At 39.6% G+C, this 15,696-nt stretch overlaps 1 protein-coding gene across 6 annotated transcripts in view; it reads right to left on the reverse strand.

Moving 5' to 3' along the window:
* Positions 1–620: 620 nt before the first annotated feature.
* The window catches only part of PLCB4 (phospholipase C beta 4), a 353,722-nt gene continuing 338,646 nt past the window's right edge, over positions 621–15,696 (reverse strand). For 5 of the 6 annotated variants that reach the window (XM_019500821.2, XM_059720203.1, XM_019500818.2 and 2 more), the window contains 5 exons: positions 13,678–13,779; positions 11,295–11,352; positions 10,594–10,680; positions 7,177–7,213; positions 621–2,509 (listed from right to left, as the gene is read on the reverse strand). In XM_019500821.2, the coding sequence (XP_019356366.1) occupies positions 2,421–2,509; positions 7,177–7,213; positions 10,594–10,680; positions 11,295–11,352; positions 13,678–13,779 (373 nt within the window). In that variant the 3' untranslated portion in view covers positions 621–2,420. The remainder of the gene's footprint in view (positions 2,510–7,176; positions 7,214–10,593; positions 10,681–11,294; positions 11,353–13,677; positions 13,780–15,696) is intronic. The other variant, XM_019500820.2, reaches the window with a different exon arrangement.

The following is a 15,696-nucleotide window of genomic DNA, read 5'->3' on the forward strand; positions in this document are numbered from 1 at the left end:
CTCAAAACCCTTGCTCAGATGCTGCTTAACTCTGAATGTGCGTAAAGTTGCTAGGGCACAAGGACTAAATCCATAAAAGAACTTTGGCACTATAAGCCAAATGCTACTAGAGTCCATGAAAATCCATTAATGCATATGTTTTTGTAACATGCTGTCATCTTACCCTTATGCCAAAAAAGTCACAAAGCTGTAGAGAGAAGAAGCATTCATCCACTTTTTGTATTACTAGTTCTTCAGGGACTTAAGCAGTATTTCCAGGTTAAAAAGGAATATCTATAATGTTCCAGGGTTAGTCTGCAGCTGAGAAGGAGATTTTTGGTTCAGAAATTTGGATCTCATTCTACCTAGGTCCCTTACTGGATCTGGTCTGTAACCCTCAGTTGGAGTCTCTGGGTACATGGATATAAAAAGCAGCTGGCATCAAGAGCACACAATTTATCTCTCTCTCCAAACAAATGAAATAGAATCCTTTGAATGAGCAAGGAGTGATATCAATGTGTTTCAGTCTATAGGTACCTTTACAGAAATGTAATTTGGATACTTAAAAATGTGCGTTTAAGCATGCAGTAAGAATATCCTGCAACTATCTTTTATAATGGATTACACTTACAAGTCATAGCTTTACTTTTAAAGTTTTTATTAGAGAAGTTGAAAGTTTCATCTCAGGACTGACAATAACATAATTATCTCTTTTCATTTAAGTTGTTTATAGAATATGTAGAATCAGTTTGTACAAGCATATACAACAACTCAATTGGTGCTTAGTATATTGAAATCAGTAATCTGATTTGATCTAAACTACCAGTTTTCCATGCAGTCTTCTTTTTATCGGCAGCATGGACAAATCCCAAGCAGAATGCTTACATGCACTGTTCTGCAGTATAACTACAGCAAGCTTTGAGAACATGCAAATTAACACTGTAGCAAATTGGTTTTATATCTAACAGACATAAAAAGGTTATTCCTGATATGAAATTCTGAAAATCTGCATAAATATTTTTGTGTAAAATTAAATTAGTTATGTATTTTTATTTTACTAGAACTTGAAGTATCAAGAATGCCCACATAATTCATATACACATATATATATATATAAGTTTCATTATGCTAAAAGTCTGGTAATTGATCAAATAATATTCTGTGCCATACAATTAATCAGTATGTACTGGCTAGTAGAATGACTGTGGTCATACAGTAGGTGTTAAAGTCTTAATTGGTGTTTGAATTACATGCAAACATACTTTTAGTAATTCTGTTTACTAATCTTACCACATGGCAACATTGATGTGATTTTCTACAATATTGTGATTTAAAGTGTATAAATATTCTTTACATTTTCATAGTTACAAACTTTTTGCCAATAGCCATTTAAACAATCTTTAAGTTACAATAAACTGTAATAGCTGGGACCTGCAGCAATAGGATCAAATGAAATTTCTGCATCAACCATATATGATGTAAACTTTTCCTAAAGTGTCTAATATACAATTCCTTCAGCCCTGGAGCACTGATTAGTTTTGGCACAAGAACAGTTTATTCGCATCATGTTAACTATTTCAGCAACTTTTACAGGATATTGGCTTCTAACAGACACGACAGAATTGATATGGCACTTGCTAATGACTTAATTTGAAGGAGGAAATATCCTGTACAGTTACTGTTATACTAACAGTGAATTAATTCTGCTGATGAATTTGTAGAGAGCATATTTTCCAATATATGCAGTTTATTTTCAACTACTTACAGTCTGCTTCCTCAAAAATATCTTTGTAGTAAAAAAAAATCACCACAAGAGACTATATCCCTATGATAAAACTCATCTCCTTATTAACCTGATTAGGAAATATTTATTATGGTGAAGATCATTATCTAGCAATAAATCTAGGGACCGGTACTAGAAAGTTCTGAGCACTGCTGAGGAGATGCTGAGCATCTAGTTCTCAGTACCTGGTAGGATTGGATCTTAAACGACAAAATACCAATCACGAGAATAAAAATGGTAAATACCATGTTACACTGACTACAGTTCTGGTATCATCTAACATGATGTTAAAATCACAACAACAAAAAAATGGATGCTGGTTTTAAGGCCCTGATCTTGTCATTCCAATGCAGGCAAAATCCATCCATTGAAATGAATGGGAACTCTTCCTCAGAAACAAGTGCAAAGACCTGGGCTTTAAAATGCTCTGTGCCTTTTTTTGGATAGTGTTTTACTTATCAAAGGACACCAGAAAGGAATATTTAACAAAGGAAATCTATTACATTATGATGAAAAGGAAATTCAAAACCTTAAGACTGGCTGTCTATGGCTACACGTTGTTTTAAAAGAAGGGAAAAAGGGAAAAAAATCCTTTCTATCTTCCACAACAGAGTATTACTTTTGCTCTGGTATTTTAAGGTTGCTCAATTTTTCAAATTCAGTTTGCATGCTGGAGTTTCAGACTACTGTTGCTGGCCTGCGGTCCATCTCTGCTTCCAGCTTCACCATCTGCTGCATCTCCTTTGCCTGCAATGCAAAATAAATCACATTTTGTTCCATCATGAAGTACAGCTTGTATTTAAAATCAAGCAAGTCTTGAGGAGGACAGACTATCTCAATGGAATATACCTAGGGAGCAGTGGAGATACAGGTAATTGTTCTCTTCATTCTCAGAGAAACGTCTATGTATTTATCAAACATCAATTGTTATTTTCCTGTTTATGCTTAACAATAAGTAAATTACTTAACACCAGGACATAATTCTTATCTCTTTTTAGGATTCCTGGATCATTTTTCAAAGAAGCCCCATATTTTATGGAGAAAACCATACAGATTCTGACTGCATTGCCTGTGAACTTGCTCCGTATTTCAGAAAGTTGATATATGCTATCATTGCTGGCCAGGTTTTGATAGGGGTTACTTACTAAACTTCCAGAGGTGTTCAGTGAACTCAGTGTAGCTCTACCTGTGATTTGGACCAGTTTTCTTCTGGCCATTGAAAGACAATGACTGGTAAAACACATTGCTGGATTCATTGCTGGCAGAGCTTGCTGACACCTTCCTTAAGGTGGCCCAGCCAACATTTTTTTTTTAAATCTTCTTCCAGCTTGCAGGCTTTACCTGTTTCTCTTGGCTGATACCTCAGGATCAGACTACTATAATGTGTATTTACATGCGCCTATCCCTTGAATTCATCTGCAAACTGATGTTGGTGTAGAATGCAGGTGCCCACTTATTATGTGAGGTATCTAACTATGAACGCTGGTCTCTTTTGGTTGCCTCTGGGTTTGCAGATTCACTTTAAGTTGTTATTTTTAACCTATCAAGCACCTTGGACCTTGCCTACTTAAGAGGCTTCTCCCTCTCCTCAGGTAGCAGTGCTGAGGTGGGGCGTAGAGGTTAGTTCAAAGGAGCTTGAGGAAGCACCTGTCCTAATGCATTTTCCAGGATGGACCTTCCGTTTGGAACTCATTCATCAATCCAATCTAAAGGGGTCTGAACGTGTTGATAGTGAGGACATGCTAACCACTCCAGGTTGATAGCCTGGCTCCTATGTGCAGGGCGTGGAGACAGAGGTATTTTCAGTCATTTTCCCTAGGGTAACTGAGGTTTATCTCATCTGTGCAGGGAGGAGTGGTCACTGGATTTGCTATACTTGACTATAAAAAGCTGTAAAAAGGACCTATTATTTTGAGATGGTAAATGTCTTTAAATTGATAAATAAACTTCTACTCAGGGAGTCTCCTATTTTGTACATGCAAACATATATGGGGCTAAAATAACAAAAATATAGATCTGAAACGGGAAAGAAGTGAGATGCATTTCCTTTTCAAAAGGTAAATGTGTGCTTGCACAGGTGACACAGATGTACCTCTCTTAGAGAATTTAGCCTCTCTTAGAGAAATGTAATATTCACTGTTACATTTTGTGAACTTAAGTAATTGTGATAACACCAAGGGCAAGTGTAATACATATAATGAAAAATAGAACCCTCTTTCCATTTACATGAGTTAAATGTTTGAAATCAATGAAGAAATCATATTAAGATGACAATATGGAAACATAATATTAACAAATGAATCAGTGTGAACAGCCTCTCCTGAAATGTCACTTGTATTTAGTATGGGTATGAATTTGGCAACTGAAAATGAAATTCCGAATAAAATGAAAAATCTTTGTGATAGTTCCTAGTTGTTTCTAAGTGAGCGAAGTATCTGAACACCTTACAATACATCTATCCTCCCAACACCCCTGAGAAATAGGTAAGTACTATTATCCCTATTGTACACATGAGGAATTAGGAGGCTAAAAGCTACATCCTGAAAAAAGAACCTAACCTAATTGCTGCCAAATAATCATTTAGGCACCCAAGCTGAAAAAAATCCTCAACACACTTCCTCAGATGCTGCCTAGCCATGGAGGTGGCTAATATTCATAGGTGCCTAAGTTTTCACCAGGAAAGTTTCCTAGGCTAGGAAGCACATGAGTTTTGACAGAGCTGAAAAGTTAAGCACCATAAGGAGTCACAAAAGAGCTATTCCTCCTAGTATCTGCTCAGAGTACACCTTCCAGATTGTCTCTCACAAAGTACATATCCTGTTTCCTGCAGAAATGCTGCTATAAGAACACACATTTGGGTGCAGGAAATCCACGTTAGAATTCCTTCTGTACTTAAGGCTGCAGATGTCTCATTTGAGATGGTCCTGAGTGTCCCAGGTTTTAACCCAGATCAAAACACAAGCAGCACAGACACTTACTAATGCAGTCCTTCCAAGCTATATTGCTGCCCCCTCTGACAGGCTTGGCCCTAGCATGACTGGGCATGTCTACACATGCAATCAATGCTGGCTGGCTTTACTAAGTAGTACATTTACTGTGCAGTAAGTGCTTGCAACATGTAGATGGTGACACTATTGTACAATAGATTAGTCTACTGTGCAGTAAAGTGTCTCATGTAGACACAGCCACTAGCAAGTAACTTGAATGAGTTGGGACAGCATTGCGGTGGACTGAAGAAAGCATGCTTCATGGTTTTTTGAAGTGGGACAAAGGACTTCTATGATGTAAGGATTCCAGAACCAAAAACTTTCTCCCAGGAGAATGCAATGTTTGTTTTAAACTCTAAGGGAACTTGAAGATATGTCTTCAATCTCCTTGGAGAGTGCTGTAAACACCAGGGTAAAAGGTTATTCTGAGACAGGCTTCTCATAGGCTAAAAACAGAAGTTTGGTTTAATCCAGGGCTGATTAATCTGAGATTTGATTTGCATAAAAGCAGGCACAGGGACAGTTGTTTACACACATGACTTAAATGGCAATTAACCTGATTTAGCTTTGATGGTTCCAAAGCAAAACGTTAATTTGGGTACTTCACAGGTTCTTAATGTACAACAATGGATTTGCCTTCCATACTGTCTGAAATTTGCTGTGAGGCAAAATGCTCAAATTTGAATCAAGTTGTCTGTTTTTAGCCCTAATGTCTTCCACTAACACTGTTTCACATTCATTGGGCCAAAGAGAATGGCCATATTGTCTAATGGTTTGAGCACTCATCTAAGGGGATGCCTGGGTGCTATTCCTGAAATTTAATGAATATTTAAGTGTTTTACATTCATAGTAGAGCAGTCCATGTCTCCATTTTCCTTAGCTGAGATTGCTTGTGCTAAACTATAGAGTTAGTTTAACAACTTGATTATTTCATGTAAAGCTGCAATGGAAGAGAGTAAAACAATCCCACTCCTTAATATCCTGTAGTCTGAGACCTGGGTAGTTTCCAGGGAAGTGTGGAATCTAGTACCCACAGACAGAGTAGGAATTTGCATCTGGGTCTCCTACATTTAGTAAAGAAGATTAGCTATTGGAATACTGGATAGCAGGGGATGAACACTATTGTGGGCCCTTCCTGGAGAGAAAGCATTGGTTTAGATGGCTTGGGTGGCATTCTTTCCCCTTATTGGTCAGCCAATGACTAACGGGGAATAGGGGGAGAGACAGAGAGCCTTTCCATATATTGCCCCTATTAGCTGAGTGGCTAGGATATTAAATTAGAAAGCTGAGAACCTGAGTTGTAGGTTCCCCTTACCCAGAGGAAATCTGACCCTGTCTCTCCCTGAGTTCCTAGAATGGCATTTTAACTTGTAACGACTGTGCAGTCAGTGTCTCGTGTAGATGCAGCTCATAACACTTTGCCATATGGCCAAAGTGCCTGGTTTTGCCAGTGTAAGGTCAGATTCAGCCAATGCATCCTCAAGTTAACACACAAACAGAATATTTAGAGATGAGCCTGTTTGAATTCATTAAGCCATGGACTCATAATGCAAGGTGCCAAGTGTCTTTGTCTTTGGTTAGATTTGGGGAAGAACGAAAACTATATACATGCACCTAGAGAAAAATAGATTTATTTTCCAGACTTTCAAAAAAATGAAGGCCTTGTTTTACATATCTATTTCTAAATAAATATATAGTAAATGTGGTGAGATTAGGAGGAGGTAACAGTAAATAATCAACTGTGGATTTACACAGTTTATTTATGCTGGGTAATACTGCACTACTGGTTGTTTAAACTTAAGGAAAATACTTGTTAAGACCTGGGATTAATATAGATTTCATACAAATGATGATTATAAGGAAGCTGTAAAAGAAGAGCTAAATAAATAGTAAGTACACTTAATATATTCTTTCTAATGTGCCTTTAAACTGAATTTTGAAGAGCTGGAAGCTTCTTTTCTCAGTCCCTAAAAAGCTATTTCTAGTTGTCTACTCTATTTCTACTATTTTTAGTTTGGCATTAGTTGTATTATTGTTACATTAATATATGTGGAAAATCTGGCTCTACCAGCACTAGCAGTTAGTCAGATGTAAGTCAACACTAAAATACTTTCCTTAATCAGAAGATGCTTCTTACAGACCGTGAGAATTCCAATCATAATTACCAATAATATAAAATAGAAATGAGTCTTTTAAAGTTTCCTATCCAACTTGCTCCATGATGTCTGAGATGTGAAAGCATAAAATACTGTTACTTTAATGTCAAACTCAAATACTGATTGTATGTAAATATTATTAACATCACATTCACTGTGTTAGTGGTACTTCCCAGGAGTTGCATTTACAAGGAAGTCTCCAATGATAGTGATTTAATTTAGAAGGAAAGCACACTGAAATAATAGCTTGCTTATTATAGATCAATCCTACCTTGTGTTTGAGACACTGCATGACAGGATTTCAAAAGCTGTTTGTACAAAAATAATAATGTCAAAATAGGGTAATACAACAGGACATAAATAAAATGAATGAAAACTGAAGTGAGCTTGAAAAATTAATGCAAGAAAAGTATACATAAAACAAATCAAATTTAGTTCATAACAATTTATGTTGAAGTATGTTTCTACTCATAACTGCTATTTTGAGGTATCTCAACTTGTTTGATAAGAAAGGGATATTTAAGAGATCAAAAAGTTTGTTACTTAAACTACTTTTTTTTAATTCAGTTAACTAGAACACTTATGATCTGTAACCAAGGTTTAGTGCTCTGGGTCTGATTCTGCTCTTGCTCATATTAGTGTGCATCATGAATGAATCCACTGGAGTCAACAGAGTTATGCTAGTGGAAAATGTGTGGCATTAGAATGCGTTTCAGAGCTGTTTATAAGAAACAAAGCAGCACTCACTCTGAGCAATTCCACGCAAAACAACTAACAACAATGCAGCTGTAGAGTTGAAAAAATCAAGTACTCACAAGTAAGGAATGGTAGAATTTAGGTTAAAAGCTCAGCCCTAACTATGCTGTCTTGGAATGGTGTTTTTGGCCAGAGGCAAAGCCTCCTGGGCTGGAGACAGACATTCAAAAAGCCTGAGCCTGAATTGATTCAATCTTTGCAGGTTAGTCTAACCTGCAGAGATTGAACCAATTTGCAAGTAGACATCACTTTTGATTCAGAAAATGCAGGCACATGCCTGCAGTGACTCAGGCTAAAAGCCAGGGGGTGCTAGGCAAGCCCTCCCTTCCCTTCCACAATGCTAAGCAAAGAGGGGGTTGTGGCCAGGCCCTGGCAGGACGCTATGATTAGGGAGGGGTTTAAACCCCTGCCCTGACCTGCACAGTCCCCAGCTGGGGTCTTCCTGGAGGGGGAGGTGGAAGCAGCCCTTGCCAGGCTTTTCCCCCCTCCCTGCTCGCTGCTCAAGGGGCAGGGAGTGTTGCCAACCCCCAGCTAGCACTCCGAGACAAAGGGCAGGTGAGGAGGGACGGCTGCTTGTGTGAACTGCATGCATCTGTTGATGATACTGAGTTTTTCAATCTCCCTCTCCCTGCTTCTTCATACTGTGTGCAGCAAGCTGACAGTCACTGCATTCATTGCAAACCAGGTAATTTCTCACACCTCAATCTGTCTCCTGTTGAACACTGACAGCAAGCCAGCAGCCAGTAGGGAGCTTATCAGAACACAAAACTTATCAGCCCATAAAGAGAACAACGCCTCTCTTTCATTAGTTCAATCTTCTTAAACAGCTCATTGCAAAGCATTTTTAAGGAAGAACGAGGGACATTACCAGCTGACCTGTTGATTAACTCCCAAAAAGCCCTAAGCAGACACTGTTCTGTCTGCCTTTGTTCCAGTGACATTGGAGACACACTCATACAGACATCTCTCAGCATGAGCTAGCATGGGAGTGGTGTGACCCTGCTCAGATGCTGGCTGGGGTCTGGGTTGCTGGGGTCCATGCTGTGGGAGAGGGGGGATCCCTGGTCAAGCAGCAAGTGGCAAAGTGGGGAGGGCCAAGAGGGAAGCCAGGCAGATGCTGCTGTCTCCCAGCTGCAGTCTCCACCTCCTTCTCAGCCAGCCAGAGCTCTGGCTAGGGAGCACAGTGGTGGCGCCAGCCCTGCTATCTGCAGCAGACAGCTCAGCCCGGCCCAGCCCAGCTCAGGGCTGAAAAGCATGCTGGGATGATAGGTGACTTATCCGATTTAACTTAAACCAGAAAGGGGTCTGGGACACAAATTCTATAAACCGGTTTGACCCAAATCAGTTAAGTCTGATACTACATTCAACCAGATTTATCTTAAATTAGTTTCGGCCATTTTGAAACTGGCTTATGCACATTGAACTTATGTTGTTTCATGTTTAAACCAGTTTCTGATCACTTAAACTGGTTTATGTGTAACTTCTGTCCCTAGCCCTGAAGTTAACAGAGAAACTCCCACTGATCACACTGGACTTTGGATCAGCCCCACAGTATCTTTAGATCACTGTACACTATGTTTTGCCAACTAGTACAATTTATGCAACATTGGATTATGGTCAGACTGCAGAAGAGCTACTGCAGCTTGATTATCTATTTTTCTCAATGTGTGCATTCTCTGCCCTGACATTGTGTGGGTATGCTGGACATGGCAAGAGTTGGATGTTAATTTGTGCTGGTAAGGACAAGAAACATGTAGGGCAGAAATTCTTGTGGAGGAATTTAAAGACAGAAGGATACAATATTGGAAGACTGCTAGAGATTCCTCCTGTTGGCCAAAAAGTAGGTGAAGCTGGTTGACATGGGGTTGGTGTGTTGAGGTGTACTCAGTGGCATGCGAATGAAGCATACCAGCTGCTGGAGATCCTATCAAGCCACAGTTAAAATTTTAGGCTGCCATCCTCCAGTGGAAAAGCTTGAAAGAGGAAAGGGAGCGGCTCAGGGAACACAGGACTCCCTGCTGGCAACAGAAACATGTGAATGACACCACTCTTGGGTTGCTGCAACATGAAGTATGTGATTTCTGAAACTGAACTGAAAGTTCAGAAAATAAATTCCTAACTCTTGCAGGTGACAGCAGTTAAACGCAACCTGTCTTCTCTCTCACCTTGCTCAGTTTGTCCTTCTGCAGTACAGCCTTGAGTATCTTCACTGCTGGCATTCATACTACACATCAGTTTGGGTAATAATTATGGCTGTGCTGGTTCCTTCTTTCACCAAGGAAACCACTAAGGATGAGATTTGATTTTTCCTTTCCCAGATGAGTAGGTGGCCAGTTTTTTTAAAAGTTATTTTTTGTCACCAGTAGAAGGTAATGGAGTATTGTGTAATTTTAGTAATAGGTTAGACAAGGATTTGGGAATGTTTGAATAGGGTTAATCCTGCCTTGGGTAGGGGTTTGGACTAGATGACCTTCAGAAGTTCTTTCCAGCCCTGCTTTTCTATGATTCTATGATTTCAATTAAGGGATGGACGGCAACCTGGCATAAAACCCTACATACTAAAATGGAATCCAAATATTTTTGACAGTCTGAGTGCTTTTGCAATCAGGAAAGGAAACAGAGGTGCCAAAGCACTGAGACAGACCTTTTCTGAGATATTTTCTAAGGGAACTGAAAAGGGATGTTCAGGAATTCTGGGAGGTGTCCTTCCAGACAATCGTTGGATGATTAGATGAGCCATACCTGAATTCCATGCTAACTGAAGTCCTTCCAACCTTATATTTCAACTTCAAAACAGATGGCTGCCTCCAAAAAAGGGTTATTTATCTAACTTCAATAATAATTTCCATTCAAAAGAACTATGAGTGGAACTTGGTGATTGTTTTTACTAGGTTTTAGATCATGTTTCTTTCAAGCCTTTTAAATAAAATACCTGCTCGTTCTGCTTCTCCAGAATTTCTAGATGCTCAAGCTGAACCTTTTTCAGTTGATCCATTTCTTTTGACTGTTTCATTGCCAGCTATACGGAAGATAAGATAATACAGGTGAAATGTAACATGATTATTAAAACAAAGCAGACACGTAGTTTTCAAAACTATTATGTATTAGACGGTGGCTTGAGATCTCCACAAAACTTTGGATGGAGGTACAGCCCCTGATTCTGGCTAAAATATACACAACAGCACACTGCTTTAATGTAAAAATCTGCTGTATAGGTGTACCATACTTTGCACATGTTTTAAAAAAAAAATGAAGTTCTGTTTAAATGTATATGCTACAATAAAGTAATGATACACAATCCTTTTTACAGAGGCACTTCTCAACTCAGGTAAATAAAAGGGTGAGCAAATGTTGGTATGAAGCACTTAATAACTACAGTTAGGAGTTCAGACATAAACCCTGTGTCAGCTTAGGATGTGGAGAGACCTTGGAATCCAGTTTGAAAATGACTCCAGTCTCTAGCTCCCCAAACCTGTAGCACTCAAGAATGACACCGAGAGAAAGTCACTAAGGGGAAAATGAACTTTTAAAATTTCTTTACCAAGGCCAAGGGTAAGTTATGCAAACAGCAAGGTTTCTATCCTAGTATCATATATCCACCAGGTTCTGGTTCCTGATCAAAAATATACTTACCCGCTTCCTCTCCTCCAGAAACTTTTTTGTGTTGCTGCTGTTCAATTCCCTTACTCGCCTAAAAAAAAATATTTTGTCCATGAAGACTTATTAAAAACCATACATAATAAATCCAAGTCAAGAATAAGGAGCTGAATCACTTGAAGGCTTATTCTGTTACATTTATGAACTGCCTTGAACTGCGGGTAGCAACTGAAGAGCACTACTCTGACTCCAGGTTTTTACATACTATATTTGAAATTTCTGGATATTTTGGATGCTATGACTATGGAGGTTAGAAGCAAGAGACCAAGATTGTTGTGAGCTCACTTCTCTGATCCTGACTGTAGAGTGACCCATTTAATTTTGGAATTTGTTTTATTAATCAGTGTAATTTCCCATTGTACACTGCTTCTTAAAAGTGTTGTTCTATAATCTTTTGTATTTACCATTGTCTAAAAGCACATTCTGAAATGATTAAAGATTATTCTTGTTATCAAAAATAAAAAGATATTTTAAACAATGCTATAAAGTGTCCTTGTAGTTGTCACATGAAAACTATGTTAGGAATATTTACATATAATATGTATTTGTGAAAGGCCTTTTATAGCAAGAATCCTAAGGTGCCATAATTCCAAGGATGGAATTGGACCAACTGCAAAAGCTTAAAAAATAGCAGTGTCTTCCATCCTGGTTTTAAGCTTAGGCTCATAATATGTATTCTGAATATCATTACTGTAAGGGTTATATAAACTTGGGCCAGGATCATCACCCAGGGCTGTGGCAACTGCCGTCTCCAGTCTATGCAGGAAATCTGTAAAGCTCCCACTGAGTTCACTCAGTAGGAACAAGTTCAAGCCATCAGGCCAAAATAGACCAATGTAGGGGGGAATATAAGGAGAAAATGTTCAACTAGATGGCAAGTCCAAAGCCCTGGGGAAGCCTTGAAATCTCAATGAAAATCAGCACGTAAACAGAATTTCAATCTGAGGGAGAAGGGTAAGAATTTTAGATAGATACAGTGCAGCCTAAAATCTCGGAAAAAATGCAGGCACTGAAGTCTATGCCATGGGTTCCCTAAATCTGGAGCTGAAAAGCAGGGATGGCACAGATATGCTCTGTGTTTGTGCCCCAGAAACCCAGAGCAAAGCTGAAATAACACAACTTAGAGTAGAGGAACAATGGCCAGGATTCTAAATATCAGTCAGTTTAATGTGAAGGAGAGAGCTTCAGTTTAAGTTGGAGTGGAAATGGGGGAAACAAATGTGTGCTATTTCACTGTCATCAGAGAACAACTCCATCTGATATATTCCTTTTAACCTCCGTTGTTACCTTTCTTCCCCACACAGACCTCTCCTTTACTAACCTTACTCCGATTACCCTGTGGTCTACTTCACATTCACGTTATTAGTGGACAGGAGAGAAAAGCAACAGTGGGTGTCTCTACACATGCAATTAATGTGAATCAATAAACTCTGGAGCAGTTTGAGCCTAAGTAAACTACCCCTGGGCACAACATCTACACATGTGCCCAGGACAGCAGCAATTTGAGCCGGGGCAGAGTAAACCCGGCCTGGCAGGGGACACAGGGGGTCAGCCCCTGGCTCCGGGTGGTGGCATCGGGCAGCAGAGGGACTGGCTGGGACACGAGGGTGCTTAAAGTGTAGAGCAGTGTGGCAGGAGCCTGACCCACAACTGACTGGACTGACCAGGTGCAATTTATGCCCATGGTCAGCATCTATATGTGAATTTAATCATAGTAAATTACCCTGGCATAAGACAGTACTGTCCCCAGCAGTACTATCTTACTACAGTGTAAATTAGTTTACTGCAGCCAAATGCTGTCGGATGTGTAGATGGTGACTTTTATTGCACAGTTAATTAGGCTACTCCGCAGTAAAGTGCATGTGTAGACGCAGCCAGTACGTCCTTCTAGTGGATCAACTTCCCTTTCCTCTCCTGCTCTTCTGATCTCGAGATTAATGCCAATTCACATCCAAATCTCAGCACTGATTTTTTCAGTACACTTCTAATACTACGGAAAAAGATCTGAAGTAAGATATACTGCACAACATTTTAAAGAGAAAATGGGCCAGTGTGTAAACCTAAGGCCTTATAACTAGAAACACTTAAACAAATGCCTATCTCAGTCCATGTGAGTAGCTGCACTGCAATCAGTGGCACTACTCACAAGTCTAAATTTAAGCCCCTGTCACTTTCCAAGATCATGACATGAATTAAAATAAAAAAGTAATAATCCTTATCTAGAAACAACCATCTAATACATTCAGTATAACAACTGGACAGAAACATAAGTCATTTTCCATATAGAACATACCTTAAACGGTGTGGGCACCCAGCAGTCAATGACATATTGTCTCACACAGACTGAACTGACACTTACCTCTCTCTTTCAGCTTTATTTTTGATAGATTTATCTTGACTTATGGCTTTGCTGTTTTCCATAGAAATTTTGGCCTGGTTGGCACGCATGTCCTTGCTTTCCCTAGGTAAAACCAAACAGAATCATTATAAACTGAATTGTGATCATTAATGGTTGTTAGTTTCTTGATTCTTAGGGCTAATGTCCTTGTAGTATTAAAGTGTAAAGAACATGCTATATAAAAATTATCTTCTTCCAATTAGACTGTACGTTGTTTGAACGTGCAGTTAGCAATCTTGCATAGACCTAGAGAACATAATTTGAATAGTTTAAAGCATTTTTACACTTTGAATAAAATAGACTATAAAAAACACAGCCTTGTCTCTACAGCATATAACATTTGATTGAATAGGAGCTATTATCAGCAATTTGGGAAATGTGACTTGCCTTTTAAAACTTCACAATACATTACAAAAACTCTCTGTTGAGAATATGACTAATGTGAAACATATTAACCCATGCTCATCTTGGCATATCTGACTGCCTTAGTTTTGTGGTTTGGGATTGTAGCTTCATTTAGCATTGGACTAAGTTACAGAAAACACATAATAATTACAGCAGCATAGATGACAAAAACTGACATGAAAAAGTGGTCATCATTCAAACAACTTTTCTCACACTGAGGTTGATGGGAATCTTGTCAGTGAGCCAGTGCAGAGTAGTTTTGAAAAACCTGCCTAGATCTTCAAGGCTCCTATTCCACCCATAGAAGACAAAGACTACTTGTAGTTGTTACATTTTTAATTTGTCTGCTTTAATAGTAACTAATATTTATATTGTGGTAACACCCCCTCCCCCCAAAGGCTCAATCAGAGGTTGGTTCTGTACAAGCCAGTTAAAACTCCTCCTCTCCAAAGTCTATAATTCAATCTTTAATAGTTCTATAATTCACTCAAGGATTTCTTTGCTTTTCTTTAATGCCTCCAACTGGAGCATTTCAAAGTACTGAAAACAAAAACCAATTAAGTTTTCCACTACCTCAGAAAGGTAAGCACTTTTCCCCTCATGAATTGTACAAGGAGCCTGGGCACCTAACACAGGGTTCTGGATTTCACTCTGGGTGGGGCAGGGAGGCACATTTGAAAGTTAAGCATCACAGCACTCAGAGCTGTTGTGCCCAGGTTCCTTCCCAGATCTAACCCTTAGTACAGCAGCAATGAAAATGAGTATATGTTATTAACTCACTTAATTATTTTGAACAACACAGAAAAAGAAGAGTACTGTATTTACTCAAATCCAAGACAAGGCTCCCCCCTCCTCCATTTAACATGAGGGAACAAGCCCTTTGTCTTAGATTTAAGTAAAGGCGGCATAGATGCAGGCAGCAGAGATCAGGCAGCAAAGTGGCTTATTACTTACCCTGGCTCCAGCAGGGTCTAACCCTGCTCCAGCTCAGGATATGGAGCATGTGGTTGCTCCAGCCTGCTAACAGTTGTTATGGCAGTAGCAGCTCCAGCTGGGCTTCGGAGTTTGGACTGGAGCTACTGGAGTCATGCTGGAGTTGGACAGTAAGCGCTGGGGTCGGGGAGGTGAAGGCAGGTGGGAGGGCAGACAGGGGGCCTGAGACTAGGGGGGCATACAGCAGACGGGCAGGCACTGGGAATGGCACAGGTGCCAGGGGCACAGACAGCAGCAGGGAGGGGGCAGACAGCGGGGGCAAGGTAAGCGGTAGGGGTGAAAAGGGCAGGGCTCTGACTGATTGACCATCCCACTTCCCCCACCTGCCCTCCTGCCAATGCTTTCAATGCTTTCTCTGCTGCAGCAATGGGGAGATGACAAGTTCAAGACAACCCTCCAATAATTAGATTCAAATACATGGAAAATTGTAACAAATTAATATTTTTTCTATGCAGAGAATCTGATTATTGTGGGGGGGGTCATCTTAAATTCAGAGTTGTCCTGGTTTGGGTAAATATGGTATGTTTTTAGATTCATAGATATCAAGGGCTGAATGGGACCTTGCAAGATCATTGAGTCCAG

This window comes from Alligator mississippiensis, chromosome 1 (genome assembly GCF_030867095.1).
Source record: "Alligator mississippiensis isolate rAllMis1 chromosome 1, rAllMis1, whole genome shotgun sequence".
NCBI classification, from domain to species: Eukaryota; Metazoa; Chordata; order Crocodylia; family Alligatoridae; genus Alligator; species Alligator mississippiensis.